Source organism: Scyliorhinus torazame, chromosome 2 (assembly GCF_047496885.1).
Source record: "Scyliorhinus torazame isolate Kashiwa2021f chromosome 2, sScyTor2.1, whole genome shotgun sequence".
Classification (NCBI taxonomy): domain Eukaryota; kingdom Metazoa; phylum Chordata; class Chondrichthyes; order Carcharhiniformes; family Scyliorhinidae; genus Scyliorhinus; species Scyliorhinus torazame.
Genome location: NC_092708.1, coordinates 356,378,134 through 356,392,107, shown reverse-complemented (window position 1 = coordinate 356,392,107; position 13,974 = coordinate 356,378,134). Strand labels below are relative to the sequence as shown.

The 13,974-nt window shown below is 48.5% G+C and overlaps 1 protein-coding gene across 2 annotated transcripts in view; it reads right to left on the bottom strand.

Moving 5' to 3' along the window:
• The window catches only part of prkcha (protein kinase C, eta, a), a 302,477-nt gene that overhangs the window by 176,424 nt on the left and 112,079 nt on the right, over positions 1-13,974 (bottom strand). For both annotated transcript variants that reach the window (XM_072491907.1, XM_072491914.1), the window contains one exon: positions 12,733-12,796. In XM_072491907.1, the coding sequence (XP_072348008.1) occupies positions 12,733-12,796 (64 nt within the window). The remainder of the gene's footprint in view (positions 1-12,732; positions 12,797-13,974) is intronic.

Below are 13,974 nucleotides of genomic sequence, written 5' to 3'. Positions count from 1 at the left end.
TTGCCCCATGGACCATAAAGCTAAGCCCCCTAGTGACTGACCCCTTCCACCCTAGGGAAGAGTGCCTGCCCATCCATTCTATCCACGCCTCTCCTAATCTTGTAGACCTCGGTCAGGTCGCCCCTCAACCTCCATTGTTCTAATGAAAACAGTCCGAGTCTATTCAGCCTCTCCACATAGCTAACACACTCCAGACCAGGCAACATCCTGGTAAACCTCCTCTGCACCCGCTCCAAAGCCTCCACAGCCTTCTGGTAGTGTGGTGACCAGGCATCGGGCAAGGAAATGGAACCATATCATAGAATTGCTACAGTGCAGAAGGAGGCCATTCGGCCCATCGGGTCTGCACCGACCCTCTGAAAGAGTACCCTACCTAGGCCCATTCCCCTGCCCTATCCCTATAACCCCATCTAACCTGGACATCTTTGGATTGTGGGAGGAAACTGGAGCACCCGGAGGAAACTCACGCAGACACGGGGAGAAAGTGCAAGCCCCACACAGACAGTCACGCAAGGCCGGTATTGAACCTGGGTCCCTGGCGCTGTGAGCCAGCAATGCTAACCACTGTGCCACCGTGCCGCCCTAATATTTAAGCTGAATGGTGCTGGACTCTGCCCCCCAGTTAAATAGTTACTGTCGAAATTCACAGCCAAGAGCCACTTGGAAAAAGTATCAGAGAAGTGCCCACTACTTATTGAGTGAAGGTCTGAACAGAAGTAATTAATTTCAGGAAAGGAAAAGTGGATAAAATTAAGGGAGAAAAATGTCATGCTGGTTTACAGCTCAGGTTTGGAAGTGTTAGCCTGGGTTATTGGGTGATCTAGATCGGAAGAGTCATAACCCCCATAAAGACCACGGGGAAACAATCATTGGACGCCCTGTGGGACACATGGAGTAGGTGCTCCCCAGATAGGGGGTGGAGGCCATCTGCTGAGGGCTCGCTATGTATTGATATAAAAGCTGGCCCAAAGCAAGGCCGAGACAGACGAGTTTTCCCAGCAAGGATTGTACTGGGAGTGAGATATTACTTTACACAGATCTTGTATATAGTTAAAATAAATTAATGTGCAAGGTTTGCATGCTTCCTCAACTTACTAAACTGGCAACGAGGATTTAAAAACACTTCGGACTCACTCATGGAACAGCCTGACTGCTGGAAGTTGCTGTTTTGGGACGTAACGTCATAAAGCTTTAAGATGCCGCTCTTCGGAAAATTGGAAGCCCTCGACACAGGCCTGGAAGATTGGAACCAATATGTGGAGCGCGAGAGGTATTTTTTCCGTGCAAACGGGATTTTGGAGGAAGGCACCTGGAGGTCCTCTTCCTGACAACCTGCGGGGACCAGACATTTGAGATCATACAGAGTCTGACTTATCCGACTGCACTGGACTCCAAATCCTTTGATAAGCTGGTTTCGATGGTTTCAGAGCACGACGACCCCAAGCCCTGGGTAATTATGCAACGGTATCATTTTAACACAGCAGTGCAGTCCTCTGGCGAATCAGTTATGGACTTCTTGGCCCACTTGTGGCGTCTGGCTGAGCACTGCGAGTTCGGGCCTTCTCGGCGATGTTGCGGGACAGAGCCATGCGCGGTATTAACCATACAGCCACACAGAGGAAGCTGTCGGTGGAACACACCCTCGATTTGAAAGGGGCTGTTGGGTTATCATTATCTTGAGAGCAAGCAGAGAAAGGAGTGCTGGAGCTGCAGGGGTCTATGGACTATGACGTCCATAGTTTGGCCTACCCTTCTTCTCAAACCCTTCCTGCATCGTGGGGCGGTGCCGGTCTGACTTCCTCAAAGGGGCAACCTCAGAGGTAATTCCGCAGCAAGGTTAGAATCTCAGATGCTATCGCTGACTGGTGGGATACCTCCCCTTGAGGATGAAGGGGAGAGCCAGCTGCATTGCCACCCGTGTGGACAGAGAACCCGTGATGGTCAGGGCCGCCAGTTTTGACACCGAGAACGGCGTAAACACCAGCCGCCAAATCGCTGCGAACCAGGACCTTGCACATGGCCACCCCACATGAGGAGGACTGTCTGATGCAACTGAACTGTGTCATAGGCCCAAATGCTGCACCGAACCAGGTCACGCTACAGGTCGATGGGCATCCGGTGATGATGCAGATCGACACTGGTGCACCCGTCTCCAATGTAGACTTCTGTGTGTTTTGGCAGCTTTGTACCAGGATCTTGTCACTGACGCTTCACAATACCAAGGCGGGATTAGTGACCTACACTGGGGAGCCTTTGAAATTTACGGGGACCACTGTGACACCAGTAATGCATAGGAAGCAGTCAGTCCGACTCCTGTTGTTTGTAGTGCAGGGACCTGGACCAAATTTGTTGGAGCGCGACTGGTTACAAGTCCAACGGCAGGTTTTTCGGATGGGCACCAGCAGCTGGGCAATTACTCCGAAGTATCCAGGAGGGTAACGGTAGAATAAAGTGGGCCAAAGCCCATATCTACATGGATCCTGAGGCGCAGCCCTGATATTTCAAGGCGAGACCTGTACCTTAGACTTTGCTGCCGAAGGTCGACGCAGAACCTCGGCACCTGCAAGATCTGGGGGTTACATGCCTGTTGCAGTTTGAGGAGTGGGCCACGCCTGTGGTGCCAGTAATTAAGCCCGACAAGACTGTCTGCCATTTTGGAGATTTCAAACTCAATGTGAACAGGGCTTTGCGTTTGGACTGTTACCCAATGCCCCATGTAGGGGGATATATTTGCCAGACTGTCTAGAGGATACTCCTTCACAAAGCTGGACATGAGTCATGCAGATCTGCAGGAGGAACTAGACCCGGAATCCAGGAGGTTTGCCACCATCAATACTCATCGGGGGTTGTTTGAGTACACCCGCCTCCCGTTTGGGTTTCCATCGACCCCGGCGATCTTTTAGCGGGTGATGGAGACCATTTTGCAGGGCCTCCCAAAGGTGGCTGTCTACTTGGACAATGTACCCATTACAGGATCTACAGAAAATAAACTTATGGGTAACCTGCTCCGGTTTTCCCATGTCGGAGTCCGGCTGAAGAGAAGCAAATGTTTATTCCATGCTAAAGCAGTGACCTATCTCGGTTACCGGGTCAACAGGGATAGTCTGCACCCAATGGAGGATAAGGTTTGTGCAATAAAAGGGGCTCCGACCCCAAAAATACGACAGAACTCTGGTCGTTTTGGGCCTGGTCAATTACTGCGGGAAGTTCATTGTCAATTTGGCCACTCTGTTGGCTCCGCTCCATGTGTTGTTACAAAAGGATCTGGAATGGTGTTGGGGCGCTTCACAGGGCAAAACCTTTGATGCTGTTAAGAAACATTTGTCTTCCATGCGGATTCTTACACATTATGATCTGGCTAGGCCTCTAATATTAACCTGTGATGTTTTCCCCTGCAGTATATGTTTTGTTATGTTTCCTTTGTAACATAAGCGGCATTCTTGTGTTGCATTTGTCAAGGAAGGTCGAGACGTGTAAATAACTTCAACTTATTTATTTACACTATGTACACTTTTATAACTTGAGTTCGACACTACTGCTAATCCTATTATAGCTACCTAACTGACTAACCAGCTGCTGTCTTCCACATGGTGGGTGTAATATTGAATCAACCCTGTGCCTCTCCTCACTGACTGTCTCCACTGGCCAAAGGGGAGATCATGTGTGTGTTGTCCTTTATATATGGGTTGGTGTAATGCCCCCCTGTGGTCGTGTCACCTCCTTGTGTATCGTGAATGTCCATTGGTTGCCTCCTATCTAACTTATCTATTGGTTGAGTGTGTGTGTGTGTGATGTTTCTGGTGCTCCCTCTAGTGTCTGTCTAGCTTACATGTATTTACAGTGATGCACATCACCACAGTATAGGGACGCCGCTGGTCCATGCATTGGACGACAGGACGGGACGACCAATTGCATTCGCTTTGAGGACTCTGCAGACTCAGACATTACGCTCAATTAAGAAAGAAATCGGTGGCACGGTAACGCGGTGGTTAGCACTGCTGCCTCACGGTGCCAAGGACCCGGGCTCAATACTGGCTCCGGGTCACTGTTCGTGTGGAGTTTGCACATTCTACCCGTGTCTGCGTGGGTCTCATTACCACAACCCAACGATGTGCAGGGTAGGTGGATTGGCCACAATAAATTGTCCCTTAATTGGAATTTTCTTTTTTAAAGATACAGAGGGAAGGTTTAACAGTAATTTTTGTAATAAAGAACTTTCATCAGTATGTTTATGGACAATATATTGCCATTGTAACCGACCACAAGTCGCTGCTTGACCTTTTACGGGAGGATAAGGGAATCCCACCAATCTTATCAGCTCGGATATGCCGTTGGCTGCTTCTGCATGTGTGGTATGAATATTCCTTCCAGCACTGCCCACGCCAATGCCCTCAGCTGTCTGCCGTTAGTCATAAGTGCCCCGTCTCCACTCGTGGCAGATGAGGCGATTGCGACCTTGAATTTCATAGACACTTTCCTGGTGACGGCTGCTCAGGCACTCGCATGGACACAGCGGGACCCGGGATTGGCGAAGCTTCGCCTCATGCTGCTGAGTGGCGGAAAGAAGGGGGTCCTTCCAATGACCATCTGACCTTTTGCCCAGAAATTTGTGGAGCTTAATGTAGAAGATGGCGTCGTCTTGTGGGGAGCGCGGGTGGTCATCCCCCCACAGGGGCAGGAAGCCCTGCTACAGGACCTTCACAATGGCTTTCCAGGTGCCTCTAAAATGAAAATGTTGGCCCACAGATAGGTCTGGTGGCCTGGCATCAATGGGGACATCGAGAGGGTGGTCTGCAGCTGCCCAGCAGACTTGCTGCACCCGTGGGAATGGCCGGGACGCTCGTACCTGCCTCCACGCAGATTTTGCTGGTCTGTTTCTGGGTTCCATGTTCCTTGTGGTCATGGATACCCACTCAAAGTGACTGGAGGTGTGCAGGATGGCCTCCACAATGTCCAGGGCCATGATAGAGAAGCTCCGGGTGATATTTAACACCCAAGGGATCCCCGAGGTTCTGGTGACGGATAATGGGACATCATTCACCAGTGAGGAGTTTGCTGGTTTGGTGAAGAATGGCAGTCAGCATGTTCCTCCCATGGCCTGGCAGAACGGGTGGTCCAAACCTTCAAAAGGGGCTTCAAGAAGCAATCCGTGGGGTCTATGGATAAGCGGTTGGCGGGTTCTTTTATAATTGTCGCACAACGTCCCATGTGACAATGGGAATCGCCCGTGCAGAGCTTGTGATGGGCCGCAGAATCAGGACTCAGCTGAGTCTCAGCTTTCCGAGTCTCAGCAGCAAAGGCGAGGTACAACAGGAAATTCAGAAACAACACCATGACTTGAGGGTGCCAGGGTGAACATTTCACGCTGGGGTTGCTGTCTATGCCCACAATTCTGGGGATGGAGCATTGTGACTCCCAGGTGTTGTATTTGAGCAAAGGCGTTCTGTGTCCTATCAGGTCCGTGTTCGGGGAAAGGTCCACCGCCAGCATTTGCACCACCTGATGAAGCGAGAACCCATATGGCCGACCAGCAGCATTGACGTCTCCGCCGCATCAGGAACCACCCCTCAGCCTAGGATCCCTGATGTCCGGGTCGCATCACCCTATCCAATGGGATAGTGGGTGCCTGGAACTCGCTACCGGAGGAGGTGGTGGAAGCAGGGACGATAGTGACATTTAAGGGGCATCTTGACAAATACATGAATAGGATGGGAATAGAGGGATACGGACCCAGGAAGTGTAGAAGATTGTAGTTTAGTCGGGCAGCATGGTCGGCACGGGCTTGGAGGGCCGAAGGGCCTGTTCCTGTGCTGTACATTTCTTTGTTCTTTGTGGGAGGAGGCCAACTCCAAATCTGACGTAGAGGCAGAGGAATCCATTCCAGCAGACAATGGCTTGTCATTTGGTTTGAGTATTGCTGAAAAGAAAAGTCTTGTCAAAGTATTTTATCTTGCACTCATTAGGAAATTTCCAAGAATACCAATATAAGGGGAAAGCAACAATTTATACTGTATGAGAAGAGAGTGCTGATTGATTAGCAAGTGGACTCTGATTGGTGGAGGCGCTACCATGGAGAATGCACCAGTTGATGGCAGCTGACAGTTGACTGATCCAGCATTGTTTGAAATTTATACCAGGCAACTTGACCCTGATTAATCAAGGCATTGCACTAAGGAATGGCACAGCGAATGGCTGTCACTTACTTTGTTTAGCTGAAACAGGTGCAATGTGCGTACATGTTCTTTCTGCTTGCAAAGAACAGTGCCATGTGTATTAATATATGCAGCTTCCAATAGACACAAATATGCCACACTGTGAGTCCACACCGCTGGTCACAGGCCTCCAGTTTGTAAAACAACTCTCTACAACCACCCTTTGTCTTCTATCGTCAGGCTAATTTTGTATCCAAATGATTGGCTCAGGGTAGCAATTACCTCGCAGATGTCTTTGATACCCCTTGTGCCATTCAACTTCTCAATTCACCAGATGGACTGCATGGCAGCATCAGGCAAGGCGAAGGGTGGATGGGTTTGCCTCCTCATCAACTCCTCCTGCTGCTCAGATGTGGTGACCCTGGTAAACTACTGCTCCCCATACCTGGAATACCTGACTGTGAAGTGTCGCCCATACTACCTTGCACGGGAGTTCACTTCTGCCATCGTCACGGCAGTCTACATCCCACCCCAATCGGAAGTGAAGAATGCGGTCCCCAGTCCAGAAACGGCGATCTTTGGAGTGTCAGAAGACCAGGGGGTCCAGGGGGCGAGAGAGGCCAATGTCTTGGCTTTTGCCTCCCTGGTAGCCCGGAGACAGATTTTATTGGAATGGCAGGATGGCCGAAACCTGGGGTTTGGGTGAGGGACCTGGCAGAGTTCCTCAGGCTGGAGAAGGTGAAGTTTGCCTTGAGAAGGTCTGCGGAGGAGTTTGCCCCGTGGTGGCAGGTGTTCATCGATTTCTTCGGAAATAGTTAAAAGTCAGCAGTGGGGTGGGTTAAAAAAGTGAGTAGGGGAGCGGGAGGTGGGATGGTGGGGTGTTCGGTATTTAGCTGTTTTGATTATTCGCAGCCCTGTTTGCTTGTTTTGTATTATGGCTGTGTTTGATGTGTATTTATATAAATGCCTCAGTAAAATATTTTTCAAAAAGGAAGTGAAGAATGTGCTTGGTGAACTGTACATCGCTATAAATAACAGTGAAACAGAACACCCAGAGGCCTTGTTCATCGTGGACGGGGACTTCAACCAGACTAACCTCAAGAGTGTACTGCCAAAATTCCACCAATAGTCCCAACAGGGGCTCCAACATCCTCGTCCACTGCTACACAAACATCAAGGGTGCCTATGGATCCATTCCCCCACCGCACTTCGGAAAATCGGACCATGAGATGGTGCTCCCCCCCTGGCATGTAAGCAGAAACTCAAGCAGGAGAAACCGATTACAAAAGTTGTTCAGTGCTGGTCTGACGCAATGGAAGAGCTCCCGCACAACTGCTTGGATGCAGTGGATTGGTCCATATTCAAGAACTCAGCGGCCAACCTAGATGAGTATACCACCACTGTTGCAGACTTCATCGGTAAATGTGTAGATGACTGCGTGCCAAAGAAGGTAGTGCGTATGTTCCCCAACCAGAAATTATAGTTTAACCAAGAGATCCACTCCTTATTGAAGTCCAGGTCTGAGACGTTCAAGACAGGTGACCCTGACCTGTACAAGAAATCTCGGTACGGCCTCTGCAAAGCCACCAGTGATGCTAAGAGACAATACCAGACTAAGCTAAAGTCACAGACTAATGACACGGACTCTCGTCGGTTGTGGCAAGGCCTAAACAGCATAACGGGCTACAAAGCAAATCCAAGTAGAATCTCTGGCAATAGCACACCCCTCCCTGGTGAACTCAATGTATTCTATGCTTATTTCAAGCAGAAGCCAACAAACCGCTGTCAACTGCCCCAACAGCCTTGGACACATCCATACCTATCGTCACAGCCTCTAAAGTCAGATTGACCTTCTTGAAAGTGAAACCACGGAAAGCAACGGGTCCTGACAATCTCTGATTGTGCACTTAGATCCTGCGCGGACCAACTAGCGGATGTGTTCATGGACATCTTCAGCCTCTCCCTACTCCGTCCCGAGGTGCCCACCTGCTTCAAGAAGACCACTATCACACCGATGCCAAACAGGAACCAGGCAACGTGCCTCAATGACTACCATCCGGCGACCTTGACATCTATCATTATGAAGTGCTTCGAGAGGTTGGTCATAGGACACATCAACTCCATACTTCCAGACTGCCTGGATCCACTGCAATTCGCATACCGTCACAATCGGTCCACAGCAGACGCTGTCTCCCTGGCCCTACACACATCCCTGGAGCATCTCGAAACAAGGACTCCCACATCAGACTCCTATTCATTGACTACAGCTCCGCCTTCAACACCATAACCCCAGCCAAGCTCATAACCAAATTTTAAAACCTAGGACTTGGCTCCTCCCTCTGCAACTGGATCCTTGACTTTTTGACCATTGATCACAGTCAGTAAGGACAAACAGCAACATCTCCTCCACGATAGTACTCAATACTGGGGCCCCGCAAGGTGTCTATTTAGTCCCTTAATATACTCTTCATACACACTTAACTGTGTGGCAAAATTTGGCTCCAACTCTACTGGTTTGCTGATGACACGAGCCTCGTGTGTCGGATCTCGACCAATGATGTATGAGTACAGGAGGGAGATAGAGAACCTAGTGGTGTGGTGTAATGGCAATAATCTCACCCTCAACATCAGCAAATCTAAAGAGCTGGCCAGTGACTTCAGGAAGCAAAGTACTGTACACACCTCTGCCTGCATCAGTGGTGCTGAGGCGGAGATGGTTGACAGTTTCAAATTCCTAGCTGTACACATCTCCAAAAATCTGTCCTGGTCCACCCAGGGTGACACCACAATCAAAATATCACAACAGCGCCTATACGTCCTCGGGAAACGAAGAGAATTTGGCATGTCATCATTAACTCTTACCACCTTTTACAGGAGCACTATTGAAAGCATCTTATCTGGCTGCATCACAGTCTGGTATGGCAACTGCTCGGCCCAAGACCGTAGGAAACTACACAGTCGTGAACACAGCCCAGTCCATTATGCAAAACCGCCTCACATCCATTGACTCTGTCGACACCTCCTGCTGCCTTGGGAAAGCGGGCAGCATAATCAAAGACCCTTCCCAGCAGGATTATTCTCTCTTCCAACTTCCTCCATCGGGCAGGAGATACAGAAGTCTGAGAACACGCACGAACAGATTCAAAAGAGCTTCTACCCCACTGTTACCAGACTCCTGAATGACCCTCTTACGGACTGAACTGATCTCTCCACGCATCTCCTCTACTGCTGTTAGCACTATACTCCATATGCTTCATCCAATATCTATGTATTTACATTGTGTATTTATCGTATGTCTTATATATTTTCATGTATGGAACTATCTGTGCACAGAACAATACTTTTAATTGTACCTCGGTACACCTGATGATAAATCTAAATCTAAGTTTACCGGCCAGCCCGTTGCGTGTTTTTCGGCGGGGGAGGTGGCCCTCCAGTGGGATCTACCGGTCCCGCAGTTGTCAACGGGATTTCCTGTTGACAGCACTCCTCGTCACCGGGAAACCCATCCGCCGGCATGGGACCGGAATTTCACGCTGGTGTGAACAGTCGGTAAATCCCGCCCCTTATTTCAGCATCAAGCTTGCATGGAGAGAAAATGGCTGGGCACCACTTAGAACATTGCCAATAAGACCAATCTTATACCATGTAGAACCGCGTATATATTGACCAGTGAAAGTAGACACTTTTTTTCAGCAAGATAAAAATATGTTGTTGCTTATTGCTCTTGTTTTCCCTTTACTTCAATATTTTGTAGATGTTGTCAATAGGAACAACATACTTCAATTAATGTTGTACTGGAAATTGAAGATATCAAATTCAATACATACGGATATGCACACACAAACCTGTTACTTAAAATATATTTTATATCCTTTTCACAACATCAATCAATACTACTGTATTTTCCCAGGACTTCCGGTGACGGTGGGTGGGAGGCGGCCGCACAATGGAGGGCTCCCATTCGGGAATGGCATTTTCGGGGCTTTAAGCCCGGTCCCAGGGTCCACGGAGGCGGCAACATCGGGGAGAAGGCACAGAGGCGGCAGAGTGAAGGCACAGTAAAGGAAAATGTTGAGGGTAAGCAATAAAACGGCCGTAAAAAAAACAGCTGATGGTCTGTCGGGAAGGGGAAAGGTCACCGCGGGGTCACCAAGGAAAATCGAGGATGGAGCACCAGGGGAGGCCGCATTGTTTACGTCTGAAGAAATAACTGATGGCTGCGGAATTCGAAAAGCAGTTTACAAAATACATGGAGACAATGAGGAAGGAGATGAGGGAGGTTTTGAGTGTGCTGGTGGAGGAGGCGATTTCCCCGGTGACCACGGCGGTGGCGAGCGCAGTGGCGGAGGTGCGGGAGCAAGGGGAGGTGCTGAAGGAAGTAGAGGAGACATTATTGCAGCACGGTGAGCAACTTACCTCGATGGGGAAGGAGATGCAGAAGGTGATGGAGATTAACAAGGATCTGCGAGGAAAAATGGAAGACCTGGAAAACAGATCCAGGCGACAGAATTTGAGGATTGTGGGACTGCCCGAAGGAGTTGAAGGACCGAGGCCGACTGAGTATTTTGCCGCGATGCTGGCAAAACTATTGGGGGAGGGGGAGGATCCCTCCCGATATGAACTGGATCGGGCTCATCGGTCGTGGAGGCCTGTACCAAAGGCGAGTGAGCCGCCAAGGGTAGTGACTCTGTGCTTCCGTAGGTACAGTGCGAAGGAGAAGGTCCTGTGCTGGGCCAAGCAGAAGTGGGGGGTGCAGTGGGCTGGAGCTGGTATACTTGTATACCAGGACTTTACGGTGGAGCTGGCGAGGAGGCGGGCTGCCTTCAACCGGGTGAAGAGGGCACTGTACATTAGCAAGGTGCGGTGCGGCATTGTATATCCAGCAAAGCTGAGGGTGACTTACAAGCTCAGGGACTTTTATTTTGGAACGGCGGAAGCAGCGGAGGAGTTTGCGAAGGCAGAAGGACTGTGGCAGAACTGAGAAATTGACCGTGCCGAGAAATTTACATGTGCCGATGTAACCTCATGATTGTATTTTCTTCTTTTTTGTTTCACTGCGTGCGGGTGTAGGGGCTAAAGGAGCCAATGTTGTATATATTTGAACAAGGGAAGTGATGGGACTTTCACTCAAAATGAGGGCTCTTTGGGGTGTAGATGGATATGTGGGGTTTGTGTGCTAAAAGGGGATTTCTGGGCTTTCCTAGGGCTGGGCAAGGGGGAAAGGGACCCGGGCGGGGGCCCGCACGCTGGCCGGTGTAAGCCGGCCAGTGAATGGGAGTGAGGTTGGGGGAGGGGCTGCGGCCATCGGAGCCTGGCAGAACAGGGTCCAAGTGGTCTAGCCGGGGTGGAAAGTTGGGGGGAAGGAACCGAGGTTAGGGGGAGGAGTTTTACAAGAGGCAATGGACGGGAGGAGTTGCGGGGGGGGGGGGGGAATGTTTGCAACTCTTGGGTATCATGTACGGTACTCTTTCAGAGGTTGGATGGGGTTGAGTGTGTGTGGGGGGGCGGGGGGGGATTCTATAGGTTAATGGTGACCATGGGCAGTCCCGGACTCCTTTTTCTTTTCCTCCTTTGTTTTTTGTTTCCACCGTGGGAGGGTTTGTTTTATTGGGTGAATATATTGACAGGTGGGCCGTTGTTTGGGGTGGTGGGAGGATGGGATCGTTGGTATTGTTAAGGGGATTGATTTTGTATTTGTTACCGTTTACTGTCTGTGGGTAGGGTGTAAATTTTGAAGGAAAATGTGAAAATGGAGAATAAAAAACATTTAAAAAAAAAATACTACTGTATTTTTCCAAAATAATATAGCTATATAGCTATTCCACAGGGCACTTATTCTGCCGAAATAATTTTGCAACACTTGATGACATTAAGCTTCATTAAAGTAATCCTCACTGAAAATTGACCCGGTGCAATTTGGCCTTCTTTTAAATTGGGATGATATTGCTGCAGGTTACCGAACGAACAAACTTGGGATCACTAGTCTCTACTGACAAATTCAAATTATCAATTGAATTAAAGTACATTTTCTTTGAACAACAGTAAACTAAATAACTATCAACTCTCAACAAAGAGGGAGAAAAATGCTTTGCACAATTTCTAATGGAATCATAAACCTGTTTATACATCTTTGATTTTGCCATAGCTAAAAAAACAACAGGAATCCTTCCCTCAAAATTAATTTAGTCAAATCCATTAAGAGCTTTCTTTAAAAAACAGTTGATTTCTTTAATTTCCATTTGAAAGGACAATATATCTAAACTTTATATGCCCTTAGTGTTGGGTGGGGTTACTGGGTTATGGGGATAGGGTGGAGGTGTTGACCTTGAGTAGGGTGCTCTTTCCAGGAGCCGGTGCAGACTCGATGGGCTGAATGGCCTCCTTCTGCACTGCAAATTCTATGAACTCAAAACTGCAGCAAATATGGTGCACTACTTCTCGTTTAGTTTCAAAACTGGGCCGGGAGTACAAAAAGAAAATCAAAACAGCGAGGAAAGGTTTGTTGATTGCCTTAAACACCAAACGTAGTACTGGACTCAAATGTTAAGTGCTGGTTCGGCGACAGGCTGGGTCTTACCTTCAGAAGTCACCTCCATCATGTCTAACTGGATGTATAGCTTTCCCTCAGGCTCCAAATCAACCTAGCAAAGAAACACACGAGGCCAGATTAAAAAGCAAATTAATGCAAATAATATCATATACGCTCATACACGATCAAACATAATGGGGCCGACTCTGATGACAAACCCATGGTGTGGTGGAACCATGGAGGCTTACAGCACAGAAAGAGGCCATTCAGAGCAATCCAGCACTAATCCCAATGCCCCCATTCTCTTCCCAATTGCAGCATCTCTCCTTTTAAATATTTATCAATGTTTCCTTATATTGCTGCAATTGGGAGGTTTGTAAGACGATTATGTTTTATGATTGTACCTTTTCTTTATAAGATAATTATATTTTGGGACTGTAGCTTTAAATGTAGGCTAGGTGACCTGTGCTGGAGATTGCCTGAGGGAAAGCCTGGGTGGTTTCAATTGTTCGAGATTTGAGGAAAACTCAGATTGTTTTATTGAGTGGGAGGTGCTAGGTATTTACTTTTGGGGACAGCAATCGCAGTTTCTAGGTCCACATGGAGTAGACCCTGAGTCTCCCAAAGTCCCAGGAAGATGTCAGAGATACTAAGTTGCCCAGGACCATCCTTCCCTCCCCTAAGGTTGCTGGGCATCTCAGATCAGTTCAACGCGATGCGCCTATTGGACAATTCTGCTAACTTAGGCATTTCTCTGCTGTCCTTAAGGGTGGTCACCAGTTTCTCTTTCTAAATCATCCGCATGTCCTGAACTGTCTTTTGGGTGACCACTTTGTTGATAGTCAACCAGAAATCCCTCATCCGCTGATGCTGTGGAATGTAGTCCAATGCATTTTCAGCACCGTTTTTGTATTCCAGAGTCTCTGTTTTACTAAGCTGATTATACTGTGCTTAGGGTCCATGATTCTTTCCCCAACCTTCTTTACCCAAAGAGTGGTAAGAATGTGGAACTCGCTAACACAGGGAGTGGTTGAAGCGACAGCAGAGTTGTATTTAATAGGAAGCTAGGTAAGCATCTGAGGGACAAGGGAATGGAGAATTACGATGATTGATTTAATGAGAAAGATGAGAGGACGCTCAAATGTAGCATAATAATAATAATAATAATCTTTTATTGTCACAAGTATAAAATTACTGTGAAAAGCCCCTAGTCTCCACATTTTGGCGCCTGTTCGGGTAAGCTGGTACAGGAATTGAACCCATGCTGCTGGTCTTGTTCTGCATTACAAA